This window comes from Elaeis guineensis, chromosome 13 (genome assembly GCF_000442705.2).
Source record: "Elaeis guineensis isolate ETL-2024a chromosome 13, EG11, whole genome shotgun sequence".
In the NCBI taxonomy this organism is placed as follows: Eukaryota; Viridiplantae; Streptophyta; class Magnoliopsida; order Arecales; family Arecaceae; genus Elaeis; species Elaeis guineensis.
The window spans coordinates 8,135,314-8,151,095 of record NC_026005.2 but is presented as its reverse complement, the minus strand read 5'-3'; the positions used below and the strand labels follow the sequence as shown (position 1 = coordinate 8,151,095).

Genomic DNA, 15,782 nt, shown 5'->3' with positions numbered 1-15,782 from the left:
TGGGGGGAGAGGCCTTGCAACGCCCATATGTGCCCCCACGGCCCTGTTAGGGACAGGAGGAGAACCTCGCCCTAACTTGAGCAAAGTCGAAGGCCCGGTTCTTTTAGACCGGATGGGGGGAGAGGCCTTGCAACGCCCATATGTGCCCCCACGGCCCTGTTAGGGACAGGAGGAGAACCTCGCCCTAACTTGAGCAAAATCGAAGGCCCGGTTCTTTTAGACCAGACCGGATGAGGGGAGAGGCCTTGCAACGCCCATATGTGCCCCCACAGCCCTGTTAGGGACAGGAGGAGAACCTCGCCCTAACTTGAGCAAAGTCGAAGGCCCGATTCTTTTAGACCGGATGGGGGGAGAGGCCTTACAACGCCCATATGTGCCCCCACGGCCCTGTTAGGGACAGGAGGAGAACCTCGCCCCAACTTGAGCAAAGTCGAAGGCCCGGTTCTTTTAGACCGGATGGGGGGAGAGGCCTTGCAACGCCCATATGTGCCCCCACGGTCCTGTTAGGGACAGGAGGAGAACCTCGCCCTAACTTGAGCAAAGTCGAAGGCCCGGTTCTTTTAGACCAGACCGGATGAGGGGAGAGGCCTTGCAACGCCCTAATGTGCCCCCACAGCCCTGTCAGGAACAGGAGGAGGACCTCGTCCTGACACGAGCAAAGTGGAAGGATCGGACTCCTACGGGAGCCGGGTTCCTACGCCAAGAAGACCTCACCCGGACTCCTACGGGAGCCGGGTCCCGCCGTAAAGAAGACTCCGCCCGGACTCCCACGGGAGCCGGGTTTCTACGCCAGAGAAGACTCCACCCGGACTCCTACGGGAGCCGGGTTCCAACAACAAAAAAGACTTCACCCAGACTTCACCCGGACTCCTACGGGAGCCGGGCTCCACCGCTGACTCTTACGAGAACCGAGCTACTCCAACTTTCGGAGGGCTTCTCCGTTCGGACTATCAAGGGAGCCGAACTTAGCCCCGACTTCAGCGGAGAAAAATCCAAGCAAACCTGACAAGTGGGTATCTCCGAACGGCATAAAAGCCGAAAAGGAGCTCGGCGGATGACGACCCCACATGAACTGAAAAGGTCGCCGACGACCTTGGAACGACGTAACACAGACAAAGAGAAGGAAAGAAAAATGAAGAAGTTCGGCAGACAACTATTCAACACAAGATGCAAACAAGGTATTGAAATCACTTTTTCATTTAACAAAAGTACACGTTACAGGACCCGGTGGGTCAGGAAAAAAGAAGATACACGTCATCGCAAGTCTCGCGAGCACGGTTCGGGCAGGACGAACCGGAGGCCGTTCCGAGCTACGAACTCCGTCTCTATCCTTCTCAGTCGCATTCTCCAGTGCGTGTAACAGCTCTCGCCCCATCTCGCCTCGTTCTGTTCTCGAAGTCCCAACCTTAGTGGGAAAGGGGTGGGATAGATCTCCGGAGGCGGTGAGGGCAACGGCGGCAGTAGCGAAGACCTGTTTCAAGAAGAACCGTAGCCACTTCAGGAGCGGTTGGGACACCGGAGATATGCCTCATCTCCGAACGCACCACGACGGCTGCCACCCGAGACGCTCTGGTAAGGTCAGCATGCGTTACTTCCACCGTCCCCGCAACAAGTTCTACTGCCCCGCCGTCGACGCCGACCACCTCTGGTCTCTCGGCCCCGACGGCGTCAAGGATCCCGTCATGGCTTATGACGACTATTCAGCCCTCTGGACCGGTATCACCCCGCCTTGCTACTCCGAGATTCGCGGACAGAATAACTTCACCGACAGCCCCCGTTATTAAACTCCTGTTGTTGAAGGAATTCTTCCTTGGGCTCCCTTTAGGACGACGAAAATTCTCACCGGCCGCCATTCTCCTCCTCACCTTCCTCCAAACCCTAAAAATTCCCTCAAGAACAGCCTCCCGAGTAGAGAGCATGGTGTGAGGGAAGGAGACAGGGACTGGGGCGAGAGAAGCAGGACTCTCAGATGAAAGAACAGCGCCAGGATGAAACCACGAAGGGACTGAGGGGTTTAAATAGCCGATGGATCCTGGCGCAGTTATGGCGGCGGGTATTCCTGGACCAACTGGTGTGTGCCACGTGGCGCGCTTATCCCCTTCACCGCCATCGAGGGTTGTCCGCTCACAGATTCCCGCAGAGCGACGCTTGGGATCGCGTTTCAACGGGGGTTCCGAAAAGACTTTTCAAGTCGCCTTCACCGAAAAACGGATTCTGACGTGCGCGCATTAAATGGGGGCGGCAGTGCGCAATGTTCGAAGGGGCAATTCTGGCTGCGCACATCTCTCTCTGTGTACTTCCTTCGCTTGAAATTCAAACTCGGAAGTAGGGGGACTGGTGTTGGGTATGAAATACCCGCAGCCGAAATCCTCAGCAGAACGGCTCCGCCCGGACTCCTACGGGAGCCGGGCTCCTCCATCGACAGCAGAACGGCTCCGCTCGGACTCCTACGGGAGCCGGGCTCCTCCATCGACAGCAGAACGGCTCCGCCCGGACTCTTACGGGAGCCGGGCTCCGCCATCGACAGCAGAACGGCTCCGCCCGGACTCCTACGGGAGCCGGACTCCTCCATCGACAGCAGAACGGCTCCGCCCGGACTCCTACAAAGGCCGAACTCCGACCACTGCCGAGCCTCGATCAACAGATCCGCATCCCTTGGCAGATTATGATAACAACCATGATCCTGTTCCACTTCCTGTAGCGGATTCCGTGCGGCTCCATCACCCCCTGCGGCGGACCCATTACTCTCTGACAGGCTGTGTCAACGGCCACGATGCTGCTCCGCTCCCTGCGGCAGGTGCTGCACGATCCCACTACTCGCTGACAACTAGCGGCAACGGACGCCGCTCCACTACCTGCAGCAGGCCCTACGTGGCGGGCTACGACGATGGCCACGGGTCTACCCCACTATCTTTCGCAATCAATTCCCCTGACCATGGGCGGCCCACTACCAGGCGGTTACAAACGTCGCCATCAATCCGTTGCCTCCTCCGCCTATAAAAAGGAGGCCCAGATACGTTATTCTTTAAGCTCATTTTCCTTATCTCAAAACTTTGCTAAATTCTCCGTTCGAGCACTCCATTCTTGTTGAGGCAGAGAACTGACTTGAGCGTCGGAGGGTCTTGCCGGAGCAACCCACCTCCGATTTAGACTTCCCTTGCAGGTCCCGACGGCGACCGCGGCTTCTCCGACTCCAGCTTCTCCGGTGCAAACGGATTTTTGCACCAACAAAACTAATTGCACCGCAGAAGTACTTCACCTAAATAGAAGAAACCAAAAAAAATTTATTCCACTCACTCCAGCCAAGATAGTCTAAATCTGTCCAGCTTTTGCATTCGTTGGACTTGAAGTAATAGCTGCTAGGCCACCACTTTTGGACCCACCATGACCATTTTTTAAGTCAAGTTCCTAGGAGGTAAGCTCAAATGAAAGGTGACTACACCTACTGTCTTGCCGGAACTACAAGCCAGGTGCTCATGTCACTGAATCCTAACTAATCTCCATTCATCTTTTTAAAGTCTTATCCTCACATCTTAACCGTAGTTAACAAAATAGTAAGCCCAACCCTAGCAGCAGAGGAATCCTATTCTCGTCCGCTCCAGTCCCTCTACTCCCCCAGACCAACTCCAAATTTATGGGACCCATCCTAGCTTCCAGAGAACCTTCGATTAGAAGGAATCACTAAGAACCCAAAATCATGAATTATTTATAGCCCTGAACTAATTAATACGCCTTCTAATCCCCACTTGTCCTCCCTCACCTATTTCTACGGGCAGCTGAGAACCACCGTTCAGCGAGCTCGCCGTGCCAGCCTGCCCTGCCCGACCTGCCCGTTCTGCCCGTCTCCCTTCTCCTCTTCCCCGAGTAAAAAAAAAAAAAGAAAAAGAAAAAATCTCTGCGCTCTCTCTGCCTCGAGTGAAGCCCTTCCCTGCTCTCTTCTCTCTCTATCTTTCTCCTCCCCTTCTCTTTTCTTCTCCTTCGTTCTCGGCCCTCCGATCGAGATCCGACGGTTGACGATGAGTGACGCCGTGTTCCTCCCTTCCAGCTCGTTTTAGCGCCGGAAAACTCCAGATCCGCTCATCCTCCGCTCGGATCTCCCTTCCAGGTACCATTTCTACCTCTGGTCTTGCTCTTTTCTTGCTGAAATTCCCATTTTTGGCCCAAAAAATCGATATCCGCTTGTTTTCTAGCGTTTCCCGTTCTAAGCCTGGGGGTTTAGACATTTTCTTTCTCCTTTTCGAGATTTCTGTGGATTTTCGCCAATCTTGTTTTTTTTTTTATATATATATTTTCAAGGTTTTCGTTCGATCTAACGCTTCTCTGCTTAGATTCTCACTGGTTTCCTTGGATTCCCTTTTTGAAGTTCAGAGAAGTTGGTTCCTTTTTTTCCAGAATTTGGTTTTTTATTTATTTTTTTAAAGATTTTTCTTCATTGTTGTTTTATAGATTCGTTGTTTAACGGTTTCCGTTAGATCCGACGACTTTTGTTCCATCTCCCACCTCTTCTTCCCGCCTCCCAGGTTCACCGGGATACGAGATCTCGGCCGTCCAAAAAAGAAAAATGGAGACGGTGATGCCGGCGATGGTCCCTGTCGCCCCGCTAGCGTGCGCCGCCGAAGTCCTCGCCGTGGGCCTCCTTACCACCGCCGTCCCCAAGGCCCACCTCCCTCCACCGGTAATCTTAGTCTCTCCGTTAACCTCCTCAATCTATTTAATTCCCTCTTAAGTATCATTTATGTATCGACTCTTAGCAAGAAATCCTTGTCGTGCAAAGGGCTCGGTTCTATCTTGCGCCAGGTGGGTCCTAGCTCGGACCCGAGGGACAATATATTTCGCTTTTTCGTTATCTTTGGGTTCCGCTGTGGGTCCCGCCGCGGATAAAAGCATCGGTTTGTTTATTTCTGGTGGGTGGTGTCCAGAATATTCGAATTCGGGGAATCGAATATTCGCTTATTTTGTTTTTTTTAAATGTGCACTCTTTTTTTTTTTTTTTGGGTCTAAAAACTATCTACGACTTCGACCGGGTGATGTGGAGGTAATGATAGGTTGGCGAGGGTGAGACGTTCCGCGTTTAGAATGGTGGTGGGAATATCATAGTTCCACGTGCAAGCGTGGCCATTAGCTTAACGGTTAGTTGACCGTCCTTATCCTAAGTTTTGTGGAAAAATTAAGTAAATAATGAGTTTCTAGGTTGTAACGTCATTTATAAATAAACTACTCTGTTATGAATATTTAGATAGAGGGCCCTCGCCAAGTTTGACTTCGAAGTTTTCGAGAAGTTTTTATGACTAGTAATAAAATATTGATGAAGATTCAATTATCTTGATTGAATTGTTTGACTTTGAATGATGTTATGTAAGTCCTTTATGACCACAAGTTATAATAATAGTTTTTTTTTTTCCGAGAAGAAATACAAGTTATTATAAATGTTGCATTTTTAATTATTGATCAACATGAAATCATTCTTGATGGTTGGTAGTGCCGTTTTGTAAGCCAAGGACTAGATGTAAGTTATCAATTCTATGCCCATCTTTTCTATCAGCAAAAAAAAAAAAAAAAAAAAAAAAAAAAAAAAACCATATCTGTCTGAATAAAGGAACACTGAAAGTATATATATCACTTGGCTTTTGATGGCTTCTTGATGGGTGCACCATGATGGTGAATTGGTGATCTTTAATTGATCAGGACCACTGTGTGGATGTATCGACTGCTCATTCCTTGCACTTGTATTTTGGCCAATGGTATCTTCAGATGCCTTCATAGAAATTATTGTGATGGAATCTTGTGGGAGGTCTGCTCTGTGATGTTGTACATGGGCAGAGGGAATGTGTTTCAAGGACAATGTTGGTGGTACATCTAGATGTCACTTCTAGAAATGTTCCATGTGAGAGCATGAAAGATAGCATTATCCCATTGACTCCTTTTAATTGTTATTGGATTGTCAAAGGTTGGTGTAACTTTCTAGTTAATCTAATGGACATAGATCTTTTAGAAGTTAAGACCGTCTCTTGGTGGCGTTGGCTGCCTTCGAGTTAGGCAAAAAGTGGTTCTTCATTTCAATGCGTAATGAATTTTATGTATAAAAGATCATTCTTGTGCTCAGGATAATGGAAATCTTTGATACAAAACTGAAATCTCTTCCAATGTCAATGGTTTTAGTCTTTACTCTTTTGGCTTGGCTGTGGGGTTGTGATTGTTCTTTTAAGCCTCCTTGTTTCATTTCCGGGTTTTTCCTTTGGATTTCTATTTGTTTCAACTTATTAGTAGCTTGCTAACATTTTGAAGTAGTTTTCTTATTGTTCAGGATTCGCTCTATATTATGCCCGATTTTCAAGTGAACAGACGGAACCATGACAAAAATGAGCCTGTTGATGCTGATGATGAAGATGGTGGCGAAGATGGGGATGGGGAAGATGGTGACTTTGGAGAGGGTGAAGAGGAGCTCTCTGAGGAAGATGGGGAGGGATATGAGAATCCCAACAATAACAGTAACAAGAAGGCCCCAGGTGGGGATGCTGGAGGCGAAGACAATGGAGAGGATGAAGAGGAAGAGCCTGAGGAGCAGGACGATGGTGATGATGATGATGATGATGGAGATGATGATGACGAGGATGATGATGATGGTGGGGATGATGAGGAAGAGGTGGTAGAGGAAGAAGAGGATCAGGAAAATGAGGATGAGGAGGAAGATGACGAGGAGGAGGCACTTCAGCCCCCAAAGAAGAGGAAGAAGTGAAAGCCTTTTTTTTCCTTAGTTGAGGAGGAAGAAGTGAACGCCTTTTTTTAGTTTAATTTCATTTTGCTTTTAGAGGATCCATTTTCTTTCTTTTCTGTCCATCTCCTATCTCCTAACTTTGATGTTATCTTATTTAGAGTGATGTTGACACACCTTTCAGCATGGTGGTCTATGTAGGACTACTGTTATCTAATGCATTAGAGAGCTTCATAAAATTCTGAGATACATTAAGCCAAACTAGGCAGTCAATAGATTCAACTTTGGCAATTCTAAAATGATGCTTAAAATTAGAAGGTACTGATAGCTCCATTTCTATGGAAAATTGCATGAATTTGTAGGCCATGGTTGGTCTTGCATGTCAGGGGATGTCTTCATGTGAATCAAGTGGGGTCTGTTTGGTTGCATGTAAATGAATTTATTGGAGTTTTAATTAGTGCAACTAACTCAAATCTGATGTTTTGTTTCTGGTAAATACTGCGATCAGTGAGTGGTTTGGGGGCAAAACCCTAGGCTGCCATGAGTTGAGAGGAATGGAGAAGGTTTGGGGGTCAGGGTAACAGATTTCAGCCGAAATGTTTGGTTAGGTGTGGTATGATGGTCGTGTGTCTGTTGCATCACTAATCAAATCTGGCGTTTGATTTCATATAATTGCAATTATAGACTGCATGGTGGGATACGTTTCTTCACATTTTTCGGAGCAACATTTCAATTAGATACTAAAGATCATGTGCAGCATTTTTGATCTCTTGACCGCAAGAAGCCTGAGATAAGCTACAAGAGGTGGAATAGAAGGCTGATAGTTTGTGGCATAAATTAACAAGAATTTTGCTTTTATATGTTCAACAGTATTTCTGATGCCTGTGGACATTATGAGGAGTAGGAAATTGGTGTGGAAGATATATGCTTACTCATCATCAAAGACATTTTTATACTTCTGTGAACCTAATATTTGGTGGAGATTAAAACTTGAAGGATGCCAGCTAGTTAGGTTGGCCAAATATTTGACGATGATACCGGTAAACTTCATCTTGTATTATGGTTTCCCACAGATTTGGCAGGTTAGGGGTATTTTAGAGAGGACCACCTTTCCAACTTTGAGGTTAGAGGTATTTAGAGGAGCAATCTCCATTGTGTAGCCAATTGCCTTTGGCCTATCATACTTCACAAAGGGATGGAGATTGCTCATATTATGCCAACATAGGCAGATAGATGCATTCAGAATTCAGACTTCTGAGTTTTATAAACAGAATTTTGTTCGCTTCCGAAATAAAGAAATACAAATACTAAACAAACATTAGAATCTGTAACATTCAAGCATTCTACCATATGATTAAATTCGGAAGCATTTGCTTATGTTATAGAACAAGGATTATATTTGTCCACGTACTCGAGGTGCTTGTGTCATGCAACCTTCAGAGTTATCTCCTTGCCTTTATTTCCTGTTATACCCATACCATGTGGAGAAGGGGATCAAAGATGATAGCACTTAAGGTTACACTTGGTGTTTGCTTCAACACCAATGCTCGCACCATAACTCACCGTCCAGCTCTGTCAACACCAATGCTCGCACCATAACTCACCGTCCAGCTCTGTCTCGGATTGCAGGCCGCTACCAAGTGGCCGAGCCTCACCCTCGCTCGAGATTGAGACCACCAGCAAGAGGAATACCAGACCGATGAGCCTCGCCATCACCATGGCCATTTTCTTGCTTTGGTTTGGATGTCTTAGTTGGTGTCTTTGGGTGTCCAAATATATAGGAAGGTGTTCAAGTAGTTTCCTATTGGATTAGTATGTCCGCCAGCACTTGATGTGTGAGAAAAGCTGTTGTGGGTGGCCAAAAGGCGTGCATCTAAAGAGTTGGAAGTTCCTTGGTGTGGTCACTAAGCGAGTGGTAATCTTAAGAAGGATACAATGTTGTTGAAGGGTTTCACGCATTGTGCTCCATATTTTGCTAAATATTATGTATTATATCTTTCCTTATCCTTATTTGCAAATTGATTGAAATAGAATAATATTTGTTTGCATTATGCGCCTTGGATTAAAGTTCCACCGAGAAGTCTTATCACCTTTGGTGGATTTAGGGAGGGGGAGTACTGGAAGCAATAGAGGAGATGGTGGGGGAGAAATTCAAGTGGAGTCGGGTGAACCCGAAACACTAAATGGGCGAATGGGAATCCCTGTTCTGTACCTGAGTGGATCTTAAAATTTTGTGTTCTATTGTTCATGGTTGATCCTGGTTCAGTGTCTTTGGTGATCAACTTAACCATGTCCTATGATTCACATATGAGATGACATGCTAACAAGAGGTTTTTGCAAATAAATGCGTCCTTTTTTTTTTTTTTTTTCATGTTTGATTTGCAAAAAGGAATAAGGTTCAATTCACAATATTAGAAAAAAAATTGGATGCAAAATGCGAAAAAAAACCCAATTACTTGTAGGAAAGGCAATTGAGGCCAATGTCCCATTTTAACTTTCAGCTCTTAAATCAGAATCCCGGTTTATCATGTTAACAAGTCCATCCAGTTTCTTGTCACTCAAATATTCTCATACTTTATATTGGTGCACAGTCAGCATCATTTCATTGAATTAATGAAATGATTCAAAAAAGAGGATTCAAATGCGAGGGAACACAAAACTTCAACTAGATGTATCATCTGCAATGACATGGATAAATTCTCTTTCTCTCTCTTCTTTTTTTTTTACCCTTTGTCTGACTCTTTGTTTCTCGGAAAAGAAAGAAAAATATTGGAATCTGTCAGTACCCTTATGTTAAAAGGAATGGATCATAAAGATGCTGCCTTCCTTGTTGACTTTATTGATTGGGCTTGGGAACACATTTCTTTATGGGTTTCAAGGTTTTTTTTTGAGTTTTGGTTTCCATCTGCTAGTCAATTTCAAATTTGGTTCTTTACCAGAACCATTATTCCAGGAGGTGAGTTCTTGATTTAGTTGCATCACCAGGTGAACACAGTCATGGGACCCAACTATGGTTTTGATTTATGAGAGAATTGATACTCAAATTATGACTGGGGGAAGCATCTTTCTTCCTCCATTTCCATTCAGACAGAGAGAGAGAGAATAGATACGCCATCGGTCATCACCTTTTTCATGGCAGACAACCAAAAGAAAGTGACGTATGGACAAGATAGAAGCATTATGATGTGATTCCATAATTTCCATCCCATATATGATTCTATAAAGCGACTCCCAAACCATTGAACCTAGATCATGCATGGGTTTGGGACATAGAAGCATGTACCAAAACAGAAGCTCGTATATTTTTATTGGAAAACAAGTAATGCTGTGTGCTATGGTACTTCTTATAGTTAGGAAGATGCGAGGTAATGCAAGTATTTCCGGCAAACAATACATATGTCTCAAGTCACTGAAAAATTACACAGAAAGCAAAATTGAGATGAGATGATTAGGGTCGGTATGCATTAGATTTTGAGGTCACTGGCAAAAATATAGATGGAGAATGTTGGGTTAATTTTTTGCTAAAAGAAGGTAGACATGGACTGTGGGCAAAAGGAACGTAAACTCCAGTAGCATGCAGGCAAACCCAGTTGATACACGATGTTAAAAATAATTATCTTGTTTACTTAAAAAAAAAAGAAAAAAATTTCTGGTTTTCCAGAGGCATTTGTCAAAAAAAAATAAAATAAATAAAAATATGGTTCCAGCTCAAGCAACTATGTAGTTAAGTAGTACAAAAGGCAATATATGAAGACGGTATCTGATTCGTAATCGAAATGGGAATAGATTGGATTCGGAATTGAAGTGGTCAAATCTTTTAAAATATTTGGTTAGTGATCGAAATCGAAATCAGAATTGGAATGAAAATTAAAATCCAGATTCAGCTCAAGTAGATTGGGCCATTTACATTTTGCCTCAGAATTGGAATGGGATTTTTTCCAATCAAATAAATAGTTGGAATGAAAGTTATCTATTTTTAATCTGATTCTAGACTCCAACTCTCTTCAACCAAATATTTCTAAAGTTCACAAAGAATGCAGGTCATTACCCTCCATGCAAAAATAAAAGCTTCTTACCAATTAGGTGAAAAACTTCGAGTGGCCGGCAAAGATTGAAAGGTCTTTTGATCTTTCATAATTTTCATTTCAAGTAAGTTCATATGGCGAATAAGAATGAGTTCGGAGGTTAACACTTCTGAAAAATAACTATAGGATTTACAAAATTTACCGCTGTTTTATAATTTCGAATATAAGCAAGCATTTGAACACCAAAATTGTTAAATATCCGTATCATCTAAAAGTTGACCATGAAATGTAAGGCATGATCTGGTATGCCTCTTTTTCTGTTTTCTCATTTTTCATTATTTCTTAATAGCAAAACAGTGGATTACCGACCCTCATTTCATTGAGAAATGAAACAAGACATCAGGGGTGCCAATTGGATCATGATAAGCTAATTTTCTCCACTCTTGTGGTGTTCAACTAGAAAATGCCTCATCATACTGCTTGTGTATAGAATTTTTCTTTTTCCAGGTAATAAAGAATTAAAAGCTAAATTAATGGTCATCTTTCAACTTATACAGGCTATCAATTTCATCATAGCAAACTTTACAGAGATCCAAAAGAGCATGCAGTGTAAACCAATCCACGAGACCATGCACTTCTTGCAAGCATGGTTCACATTAGCTAAATACAATCAACATTGCCAACAAAATACCCAACCTTCACAATAATCTCATTCTAAAAGCAGGTTCCAATATGTACTCTTAAGAATAGACTTGTTAAAAAATATAGCCTTCAAACATATTAAAGCCAAATAACTGAAAACAATTTCTCCACTTCAGCCAAGGGGGGTGGGGTGTTAAAGAACAATCTTGGGTCCTAATAACATCATTATTTATTAGATCTCGAAGCGTTGTATTGTTGCTCAATTTGTTCATATTAAGGACAACAATAGAATTGATATCAAGTGTGACAGAGTTTTGTTTCTTATTGTCTGCGTTGTGGGCCGACACAGTCCTAAGCTTTCACATTATGTAAATAGAGGATACGTTGGCAAGTAGGAGAACCACTTAGGCCCGTGGCACTCCTATGCTTGATGCAGGAGGCTCAGCTTGGCCACCACCAGAGCCACATTCACTGACAGCATGGTCACAGCCTCCATGACACAGTAGGCTGGCTTGTTCACAAGTTTGGTGACACTGGATGTACATGTCACCCGTGTCGATCCAAGTGCACAGCTTGACAATGCACAGGCTCAGTCCGCGGTAGCACCGGCTGTGGCAAGTCTCTGGTGAAGCAACCGGCACGTTGTCACTGTCGGTGCAGGCCATAGTCGAGACGGCGAGCATAAGGATCAGCACTGCCACCCATTTCAGCTTCTCCATTGCCATTCTTTGTTTGCAGTGAAAAAGCTGTTGGTTGCTGAATGTATATATAGAGGAAAGACTCAGGTCTTGCTCCAGCACTTCTTGTGTGACCACATACATGTGGCCGTGATGTGTGGGATGTGGTAATTCCATGGATGCAAGGCATCTTAGATTTAACTTAAAAACTCAGCTACGGAGTTTAAGAAGTGGTAACAAGCTCCCACTCATAATTCTAGTTCTAATTAGCATAAGAGTCTGAAGAACTATAGCCGTTAACGCATAAGGGTCTGATGAACTTAAGCCGTTAACCTTGGTAACAATCTCCCACTCATCCTGGAAGATCTACAAAGGGACTCGTCCTGAGTTTTGGAAACAATCTCAAGATCATCTTCAAATCTTCCAAGTGTCAATAGCCATGAGCAGCAGCAATGATTTACACTTTATAATGACAAGCCTCAGCTGTTGCCAATGTTTAGAACACCAGTATCACTCAAATTAGCAAAAGCTAGAAAGAAATTATGCCTTCATGCTCTTTGCGACCCTGAACCAGCTGAGAACAGAGTTCTTCATAGAGAAAGATATAAAACACTGGCTAGGACGAAGGTGCTTCGTTTTGAAGAAATTGGAAGTCACTGCTATTTTGAAAGAACAAAAATGAACAAATAATAGAGCAACACAAGTAAGAAATCTAATGCAAATTTCTCTTAAAAAAAATATTGCAAACGAGGAACAGAAATTCAGCATGAGTTTGTCAAGCAACAATTGATTGGCTGGGGGATAAATTTCATATTGCAAGTAAAGTCTTCAAGAAATCTTCATAGGAAACTGTGCATGGATAAGAACAGTCATGTACAGCAATATGAATGCATCTACATCATTTTAGGTATTATCCCATCCTCAAATGGTTCTATCTAAACAACCAAGGACAGGCATTGAAATAGCTTTATCATGCCCCTCAAAAGAAGCAAGAACTTTATCATGATGTCAATAAAACCATGAAAAAACTGACAATTTCCATTCTCTATCCTTAATTTTGGGCATGTTCAGACTTAAAATTCAATTGCTTGTGGCAACAATAACTTTTGTGATGAAACCCAGCTTGCAGGGTTAGTTACATTCTCTCCCATGATACAAGGTATTTTAATCTCTTCTTTGCCCCCGCTTGCACAACCAACGAGCCAGCAGACCCCTTCCCCTTCAGAAGATGTTGAATGCATTCTTTGCTGAAAATCTGTCCCCATGCTGCTTTGTTGCTGATAAACTGTGTCTGCATCCTGAGTTGTTCTATAATCCTGCAAATGAACGGTCATACTACAGAACATAAGTAAGAGTGCCTCACTGACTTGGAGAATAAGTCCACCATTGCATTCACTGTTGCCCTACATCCAACAACACTCTTGACTGCAATCAGTTTGACAGAGAACAACAAGGGGCAGAACACTCTGATTCCCACTGGATATCTCCGCATGCACTGAGAACAGTTGCATGAACAAAGTCATCGACATATAATCCTTCTTCCTGCATTCGATACATGAGCCTCAAAGCCTCTCTGCAGAGCCCATTTTTTGCATATCCTATGATCATTGACTTCCAGGAAACCAAATTGCGTTCTGGCATGGTATCAAAAACTCTTAGTGCATCTGCAGTGCAGCCACACCTCATGTACATATCAATGAGTGCACTGCCAACAAAAACATTTGAAAGAGCTCTAGTCTTATTAACAGAAGCATGAATCAATTGTCCATGCCTCATAGCTTCCATCTTAGCGCAAGCTTTCAGAGCTGAAGAATAAGTGAATGGATTTGGCTCCAAACCTTCCCATAACATATCATTCAAGAATCCAAGTGCCTCTGAACCATGTCCCAGGCTACTATAGCCTGAAATTATAGCAGTCCATGAGATAACATCTCTTGCAGGCATAGTTTCTAGAACTCTTGCAGCATAAGCATACTCTCCACATTTACAGTAGAACCAAATGAGCGTGCTTCCAATATGAACATTTTCCTGCATATAACTCTTTATTATCTGTCCATGAACTTCTTTTCCAAGGTACAAAGATCCAATAGAACCACAAGCACTGAGAACACTAACAATGGTGAAATTATTAGCAAATACATGGCGCTCCTTCATTATTTGGAACAACAAAATGGCCTCCTTACCGAGACCACTTTGTGAGTAACCTGAAATCATGGAGGTCCATGTAATTGTGTTTCTCTTGGGCATCAAATCAAAGATTATCTGAGCATCATCAACCTCACCGCATCTGACATACATAGTCACTAGGGAACTTCCCACATATACATCTTCTTTGAACATGCCTTTGACTACAGCACCATGCAACTGCTTCCCAAATCTCAAAGCTTTCACTTCGCCGCAAGCCTTCAGAACACTACAAACAGTGAATTCATTTGGGTGAAACCCATAGTACTGCATCTGCGAGAACATTGAAAAGGCCCCTTCTGCATGCCCATGCTGAGAATAAGCTGTGATCATCAAAGTCCAGCTAACGACATCCCAACTAGGCATCCTATCGAACATTCTAGATGCACCAAGAAGGTCGCCACATTGGGCATAGAAGTACACGAGAGCACTATCCACTATCAAATTGCTCCAATTCCCTTTTACAACACTAGCATGAATTTGTGTCCCAAGCTCATAATCCGTTCTATTACCACACGACTTCAATAGACATACAAACGTCCAACTGTTAGCCTCGACATGGTTCTCAACCATCTCCTTGAACAGTCTCAGAACTTCATCATCTAGACCTGCTTTGAGATACCCATTAAGCATTGCGGTCCATGAAACAACATTTCGTTCAGGCATTCTATCAAACAACTTCCTCGCATGAATCAACTCGTGGAACCTCACGTAGGCACTGATCAGATTGTTGATAACAAAAGTTACAGAGCTATCAAACCACCTGACCGCAACCGCGTGCAGACATCTAACTTCTGTCAAATGAGAACAAGACGTAAGGAGCGAAGACAGCGTTTTGGGATCCAATTTTGAAACCGGGAAGCATTCGGATGAATTAGGACTTGGGTCTTTAACCGAGCATTCACGACTACAGATTGCTTCAATTTGTAAGGGAATGGAGGCATTTTTGGATGCGGTTTTGAGGAAATTTTTGTGGGAACTCTTCCGAACAGCTCTTCTATCTGTTCCTTTGGGTGGGAATGATGGAAGAAGCACCAAGGGAAGAAAACAGTGATGGATTTGGGCATGAAGATTTGGGACGGCGAGAGATGCCAGCATCGGCGGGAGATTTTGTTGGAGATATCGGCGGGAGAAAGGCAACGGTAAAATTATCTAATACTTGAAAAGAAGAAAACTTTGAGGAATAAAATTCGGCCACCGGTCTTGGCTCTGTACTCTGTAAACTTCTTCCACATCTTCTTTGGTTTCTATACGTGGGTTGCACGTAATAGACTTGCGTGGATAAGTGGGGGAGCATAATTATTAATAGGACTATTGATTGATAAAGAGTAGGGCTGGCAACCTAACAAGTAGGCTTAAAATTTGCATCAAAGTGAGCCACAAAGATTGATGTCACGACTGATAGCATAAATTTCAAATGTGGAAGATTCTAATCTTAAACGTTTGACAAGTAATCTCATCTTGATTCCCATATTTATGTTATTTTTGATTCACTTGATAAGTCTAAGTGAACCTTGCATGAAGGCTACAAGGTTCATTAAT

At 43.7% G+C, this 15,782-nt stretch overlaps 2 protein-coding genes across 3 annotated transcripts; one reads left to right on the top strand and one right to left on the bottom strand.

Moving 5' to 3' along the window:
* The first annotated feature begins 3,729 nt into the window (after window positions 1-3,729).
* Window positions 3,730-6,951, top strand: LOC105033015 (uncharacterized). 2 transcript variants are annotated; one of them, XM_010907642.4, is made up of 3 exons: window positions 3,730-4,105; window positions 4,447-4,675; window positions 6,305-6,951. In XM_010907642.4, the coding sequence occupies exons 2-3, from the start codon at window positions 4,562-4,564 to the stop codon at window positions 6,734-6,736; spliced, it is 546 nt and encodes a 181-aa protein (XP_010905944.1). In that variant the 5' UTR covers window positions 3,730-4,105; window positions 4,447-4,561; the 3' UTR covers window positions 6,737-6,951. The 2 variants fall into 2 exon arrangements, with proteins under 2 accessions (XP_010905944.1, XP_010905943.1); XM_010907641.4 differs by having other exon boundaries at window positions 3,733-4,105; window positions 4,521-4,675.
* Window positions 6,952-12,898: 5,947 nt separating this feature from the next.
* Window positions 12,899-15,514, bottom strand: LOC105033014 (pentatricopeptide repeat-containing protein At4g18520, chloroplastic). The gene has a single exon (XM_010907640.4). The coding sequence runs from the start codon at window positions 15,336-15,338 to the stop codon at window positions 13,488-13,490; it is 1,851 nt and encodes a 616-aa protein (XP_010905942.1). The 5' UTR covers window positions 15,339-15,514; the 3' UTR covers window positions 12,899-13,487.
* Between the last annotated feature and the right edge of the window lie 268 nt (window positions 15,515-15,782).